At 44.8% G+C, this 7,241-nt stretch overlaps 1 protein-coding gene across 3 annotated transcripts in view; it reads right to left on the bottom strand.

Moving 5' to 3' along the window:
• Zxdc (ZXD family zinc finger C) overlaps positions 1-7,241 on the bottom strand; it is a 35,371-nt gene that overhangs the window by 17,158 nt on the left and 10,972 nt on the right. For all 3 annotated transcript variants that reach the window (XM_021190793.2, XM_029534830.1, XM_029534831.1), the window contains 2 exons: positions 4,383-5,071; positions 2,668-2,752 (listed from right to left, as the gene is read on the bottom strand). In XM_021190793.2, coding sequence (XP_021046452.1) covers positions 2,668-2,752; positions 4,383-5,071 — 774 coding nt within the window. The remainder of the gene's footprint in view (positions 1-2,667; positions 2,753-4,382; positions 5,072-7,241) is intronic.

The following is a 7,241-nucleotide window of genomic DNA, read 5'->3' as shown; positions in this document are numbered from 1 at the left end:
AAAAAAAAAAAAAGAAAGAAATACACATGGAGAGAGTCTGCAGAGAGGAGCTGTATTCTTCAAAAGCATCATGATAGGTAAGGGAAGGCTGCAGCCTTGACTTGGCTGGAAGACCTGACAACAGAGCCCAGATGTCTGAGAAGAGTCCTGGTGAGCACCTGCTAAGAGTAGACTTCCATTACTGTGTCAGCAGAAGCTGTCAGTAACAGGCTCACCAAGGCTATGAGTAGGCTGCTCAAAAGAATGGCTAGGTGACAAGTCACAGTTGTGGACACAAGGGTGGCAATGTTCATGCACACAGCTACCCAAGGTAGAGAGAGTCTGTAAATCTGAAGGTACAGCACATGTTAGGAGAAACATGGTTGGTTCCAAGGGCTATTTAAAGGCAGGGACTCTACATGGAACCTCCCCTGGCTGGTCATAGGGTTCCAAGAGTGTTTTTCAAGAATGACAGGTAAGTACAGAAAGTAATCCTTCACCCTGGCAGTGACATTTTCTTTCTTACCCATGAAATCTATACACCTTGCAGAAGCCATGATTGTATTTCCCTTCAAAGTCTCTAAAACATTTAAAATGAGTACATGAAATGCTGTAATTGTCACAGGTGGCCAGAAACTACTCATAGAAACCTGATGCAGTCTTAAGCACCCTGACTTTCTCCTATCAATTGTACCTTAGGGTGAAGGACTGAGAAGACAATCTTTAGAGAGGTGTCCTAGCTACTAAGAGGAAGGTAGAACTATTATCATCTTCTCTGAAGACCCCAGGCATCTAATGGCTCTGTGCTAGTCATCAATGGTTGCTAGGAACCAGTTCAGGGGACCCCTGCAAAGAACCCAGCACTACCTCAAAGAGTTTACTAACCCTCCTCTCCCCAAAAGAATCAATCAGATCAAGCCTCAAGATGTAGTAGCTAATTTAGGGGAGCACACAACCAAGAAGGAAGTACTCAACCACACCAGTGAAGCAAACTGTAAAAGATACCTGAGCACATGGAACAGATGAAACCAACCTGTGTAATACTCCACCAAACATGGGAAAGAGTGGGAGAGAGAGAGAGAGAGAGAGAGAGAGAGAGACAGACAGAAGGGAGAGGAAGAGAGAGGGAGGGAGGGAGGAAGGAAGAGAGGAGGAGGAGGAGGAGAGAGAGAGGGGGGGGAGGGGAGGGAACGCATGCTATGGCTCTAAACTAGAAGGGCAGCTGCCAAGAGCAGCCTCTGACTCTCCTGTGGACTCTTGGCCAACAGGTGTCAGCAGCATATATGGGGTTTTGGACAACTGAAAATCCCAACATTTACCAACACCAATGTTAAGGAAAAACTGTCAGTTTTAAAAGAGGTTAAATATGTGCCTTTTAAAGTGTTTTTAATTTTTAAAATGTCATACTACAAATGATAACTGCATAACTATCTCTGTAAGTACTGTCCCAAGGTGGTGAGTGCAATAAACGCTGTACCCAATGTCTGAAGCACTCCTTTTTCTCCAATACCACAATTGTAACTGGGCTCAATAGGGACAGCTGGCTTTCTTCATGAAGTTGGCTTGCATGTAGTACATTTTTTCTACAGATATCTACATCTCCTTTTATTTTCCCTGCAAGTTTTACACTTGGATTCCTAAACCACAGAACTGTCCTAAGTTACAAGAGACACTGAAAGCCATACATGGAAACATCTGCTTGAAGAAAACTGTTATTTTAAATATGGAGCTATGACATTAAGAATGGAAAGACAAAGCCGGGCGTGGTGGCGCACGCCTTTAATCCCAGCACTCCGGAGGCAGAGGCAGGCGGATTTCTGAGTTCGAGGCCAGCCTGGTCTACAAACTGAGTTCCAGGACAGCCAGGGCTATACAGAGAAACCCTGTCTTGAAAAAAAACAAAACAACAACAACAACAAAAAAGAATGGAAAGACAAAACTGCACCAAAGTAAGTTTAAGTAAATATAAAGATGAATGACACCTGAGAATAGCGAAGAGCTTTGCTGACATTAGACAGGACTCATCAGTCTCCTCTCAGCACCTGCACCTTCAATGTCATGAGCAGAAGGGATAGCAGACGAGGCCATAGACCTAACTGGCCCATATGGTACTGTCTTGTTTTGTCTTTTCAGTCAAGTGAGCTGCTGCTCATATAGATTCAACCAAAGACTGCTGTACACAGGCTGCCTTCACACAGCTATCCTAGAGATAATGGCCCTACTAGGCAAGGGCTTCCACCACAAGGCAAGGCCTAACTAGGTATCCAGCTGCCCTTCTGCTTTCCCAACACCTGGCCTTCTGGGCTCATTCACTCAGTAGCTTTCCAGAACTGACCCTGTTTGAACCCTGATTTTCTGAGGGCCTCTCGGACCTGTTGTGCATGTTCATTTCTTGACACCTGGCCTTCTGGGCTCATTCACTCAGTAGCCTTCCAGAACTGACCCTGTTTGAACCCTTGATTTTCTGAGGGCCTCTCAGACCTGTTGCGCATGTTCAGACATCCTGGTGATTTGGTTGCTACCTGTTTTCTAAGCTCATGTTAAACTAAGGAATTGATAAAAGGGTATTTTGAACATAGAAGACAAAGAACACAGAAACAACTGTTCTGTGTGCTTCCTCTGCCTGTGACTGTGACACAAGAGACCTGAGCCCCTTGCCCACCAGCACTGCAGCACACTCGGCCTCACCTTCATCGTTCCCAGTTCCTTTCTGCTTTTTTTTCTTGACTAGTTGAATGGCTCGGTAATCAGTTCTTGCTGAGCCCCCACTTTCCTGGGACCAAAGAAAAGTGTGTCAGTTGCTTGATCTAAACAGCAGAGGAAGGGTAGCAAGGGGACTAAGCCTGCCTGGCAATGTATCAGAGCTCCAGGATTCAGTCACCAGCAAAGGCTCTCGGGAAACCAGGTGCTCAATTGTTAGCAAAAGAAAATGCATACAGCTTCATCAACTGGAGAAGTGAAGTTCACTCACTCCTCCAAGGTCTAAATGCACTACGATATTTTAGAGAGAGACTGCTAAGAGCTGTACACTGCCCTGCTCCCTAAAACACCACATCTTGATGCCAGGGTTATGTCTCAGCAGCCCTGGGCAGTGTTGGCAGCAAGTGCCACACTGTCATCTGCCAATACATAAAGTATTACTGAATTCAGCAAACTTATGGAGGTGCCAGAGAAACAGTATTCAAATAGGAAATTTAAAAATGTGTGAACACTCAGTAAGAAAAGCTTCATTCTTAAAACTACATGGAGCAAAGGAAACCAGTCCTCTCTGGCTCACAGCATATTGAAATCCATTCACAGTATCATCCCACTCAGAAAAGCAGGAGAGGCCAATGCCACACAGCTAGCAAGAGAACAAAGGGGCAAGCCTAAATTCTGCTGGCTCCTCCACCTCCCCCCAGGTTCTGCTAGCTCTTCCACTCCATCTTTCCTGAGACATAGGGAGGCACAGAGTGCCAGAGACAGGCTTCCCACATACTCTGACCTGTGGTTACTTCCAGTCCCTGTCTAGTCACCTGTTGTTCTTAGCAACTGCTGTGACAGCCTAAGCAGATGCTGGCAAGTGTAGCTCTGCCACCACCAGCAATGGACAGACAGACTGTGCAGTTCTCACACTGAGATAAATGCAAGTCGGCTCCTGTAGGTTGGTTGCTAGTTGCCCTTACACTTGATTCCAATTCACAGCAGTATTTTAGGCTATAGTAAGGTAAGATGCATGATTCTTAACATGATAAATGTCAAAACAAAATTCGACCAGCATTCTAAAGAAACCTATATGATCATTTCCATTGTAAACTGAGGAAAGTCAGACTCTCTCTAGGAATCTTTAAATTACTTTAAATTAGATTATATTAAAGGTATAATTGATATAAATATAGAATACAATGACTGTCCAGGCTCAAAATTAGAGTATTGTTATAATCCTTCAAGAATGAAGGCTCAGGAATCACTGTTATTCTAATAAAAATATCCTGACGTAGCTTTCAAGTTCCCACTGAACTGTTAAGACGATTGATGTCAACATTGCTCTTCTAGGACTCGTCACTACGTGAAAAGCACAAAGGTGATTATTTCAATAGTAAGAAATGCCTCAAGTTTTCTCATGAAAACTGTATAAAATCACAGAACTCAAAAGAAATCTTAGAATGCATGTAGCCAAAACCCCTTATTTTAGAAATAAGTGAGGATCTAGGGCTCAGATAGGTTAAGTGATTTGCTTAAAGCTGTAAGAATGTCAATTCCAGACTCAAAGTCAAAGTCAGGCTTCCAGACTATTGCCCAGGCTCCATCTGTCCTTCTGCACACCAGAAAGAACCGTCTGCATACAGGATTCATCCCCAACACGATCCAAAGTGCATTAGGGAAGTGAGCTAGTGGTGGTGATGGAATAGAGTGCTTCATACCAAGTGGAGACTGCCTGTGCCAGCACTGAGCTCTGAGTCCTTCTGAGCCCCTGGCCTTTCTGCAGAGCTGGACAGCATAGACTGGGATGGCCCATGGCTTTCTTTCTGCCCCTGGACCACATCTGGGACAGGAGACAAGTCTTGTTCCACCTTTATTGGAACCAGCAGATCTGGAACACTGCCAGTTTCTTGGGTGGTGTCTGAAGAAGTTGGTGTGGTACCAGGTGCTGTCAAGTTATTGCTGGGGGTCAAAGCTGGAGAGTCTTGACTCAAGTTCCTCACAGGCAGAGCCACCAGGCAGCCTACTGCTCCTGTGCTCATGGCCTGTGAATCATCTGCACTGAAGCTGCCTGGTTGGAGAACTGTGGCCGATGTCCCAAGAACAAGAGGACTGTCCAAACTTGGAGGCATATCACTGTGGGCCACTAGAACAAGTGGGTCCATTGGCCCTAAGGAGTTATTGTTCGTAGGGAGATTCCCTCCCAGAGAAGAGCTCACAGAAGTGACATCAATGGTGAGGATCCCAGAGTTCAGTGCTTCATCTGACCCAGCTGTTGAACTGCTGCTATTAGCAGGTGTGTCAGAGAAAAGTGCTGCTAGATCTATGTTGGTGAGCTCACTTTGGCCTGGGCTACTCAGTTCACTGCTGGGTGTGAGAGAACTTGGAGCTTCCAGCTGAGGTACAAGATCTGTAAAAGCAATGGATATCTCAGTTACTATGTTGCCGGACTAAGAAATCTTCTTTCTGCTTGAAATGCTAGCAGCTGCCCCCTGAAGCCACACTGACTACTTGTTCACTAGACCTTGTCATCAGGGTAAAGACAGACTTACTGCTGGCACACAGTGAACAGCACACACCAAAGGAAGAGCTGACTCAACAACAAGAACGCAGCTAACATTTCATGTCCTCAGGCTGTCTTTGTGCACCAAAGCCTGCCCTTCCTCCTATGCTGTAGTAGCTAACCAAGGTTTCAATCCATCCATAGAGCAAAGCCTCTGTAAGTCAGCTCTAAGACTGACTCTGGCTCTGGGGTATTTTTACAAGTATCTTCAGTCATCTCAGGTCTTGTCAAACTCTGTGCCCAGCTCCACATCTACTATCATCCTCAACCTGGATTAGTTTGAGTCATCTGTAGTTAGTCAAGGAGTAAAACTGGCTGTCTGGTCTGGGTTGAAAGCTCCAGGTTTAGGCAGATGCATGAAGCTCAGACTTCAGGTTCTCTTACATCCCTCACTGACACTTCTGAACTGCCCCAGTGCCTGAAGCAGAGGGAAGGGGCACTCAGTTCTGTTTCTCCCACACCAACTACATGCTAACCACTAATGCATTATAAGCATGAAGGCCAGATCAGAGTGAATAAGGCTTATTTGTTATTTTGTTTTGTTTTTCTGAGACAAGGTTTCTCTGTGTAGCCCTGGCTGTCCTGGAATTCACTCTATAGAGTAGGTTGGCCTCACAGAGATCTGCCTGTCTCTGCCTCCCAAGGGCTGGGATTAAAGGTATATGCTACCACCATCAGGCTGCATACTGCATTTTTAACTCAAGCTTAAAAAGACATCTAGTTTAGACTAAGAACAAAAACCAAAGACAGAATCTTTAGTTGTCACATTTACAAAATGTCTTCAAGAGTATCCCAGCATCAATACATCATTCTGAGGAGATGGGAGTGATTCTTTCTAGACTCCTGTTTCACAGGAAACCTGTTATTTTGTTAAATAAGCAAACAAACATGCATCTTGATGATTCTGTTCTTTGTGGAGAATGGTTTTGGTGGAAGAAAGATATCAACTTACTCAAAAACCTTCCACCTAATATTTTATTAATTCCATAATTGTCAACTAGAGAACTGGTATGAACGGATACACAAGAGAAAATCACTGACTGAACATAAGCACGTAGTGCTAATGGTTAGGATTGTGGCTTTGGGAGGCAAACAGATCCCAATAAAGACCCTGGCTTTAGTGCTTCCTTTTGGTCTCAACCTTGGCAAGTTTTCCTGCAGTATGGTGGAAACACCATGAACTGAAATACCATGAACCGAAATACAAGCTAGCAGTCGTCAGGCGCACTGAGTACCTGGTCCTCTACTGACCACAACAGGCAGAATGCTACATGAATCAGTTAATTATACCATAAACATAGCCTGCTTAAAGGGCCTCTCATCCATCCAGAGTTTATGGCAAACTCCTGTGAAGTAACCTGAATCAGCCAGGTTAGGGAAAGAGAGATGCAGTTTGAGAGGGAATGTCAGCTCAGAGCTGGAGAGGGGGACAGTGGTTGAGTGACATCCTCCGACATGAATTTTAGGAAACACACTCTGTTGTCCTTAAGGAATCTACAGACTAGCAGGACAACTGCTTTTACAGTGCAGAGTAGCAACTGCTGAGAGTAGCATGAGGTTATAGTGCCTGAGGTCCAAAGGACAGATTAGCAACCACCTCTCCCAAGAGAAGAAACCAGATTAAGAACACAAAACTTTCAACAGCTTCAGCTGCTCAGAGCCCTGCATCTGACACTTTAACCGAGAATGACTCAACATCATCACCTTCCTTATTTTCAAAGCTCAAGGAAAACGGACTCTACAATCTGTCCCTGCTCAGGATCCCAGTTGGGAAAAAGCTAAATGGTATTCCCTGCTTCACAGGTCACAGTGAGGGGGAATTGGTTAGAAACATGCATGACCATCACCAAGTTACCTTATAGAAGTAACCAGAGAGACAGTCTCTGTAAATGTACTAGAGAGGCAGCCACTACTGCCTCTCCTATATTCATTCATTCATATTCTCATTCATATTCTCTCTCTCTCTCTCTCTCTCTCTCTCTCTCTCTCTCTCTCTCTCTTCTCTCTCTCTCTCTCT

The sequence above is a fragment of the Mus pahari genome, chromosome 2, assembly GCF_900095145.1.
Source record: "Mus pahari chromosome 2, PAHARI_EIJ_v1.1, whole genome shotgun sequence".
Classification (NCBI taxonomy): domain Eukaryota; kingdom Metazoa; phylum Chordata; class Mammalia; order Rodentia; family Muridae; genus Mus; species Mus pahari.
The sequence above is the reverse complement of the archived record's forward strand: the minus strand, read 5'-3'. Positions and strand labels throughout refer to the sequence as shown.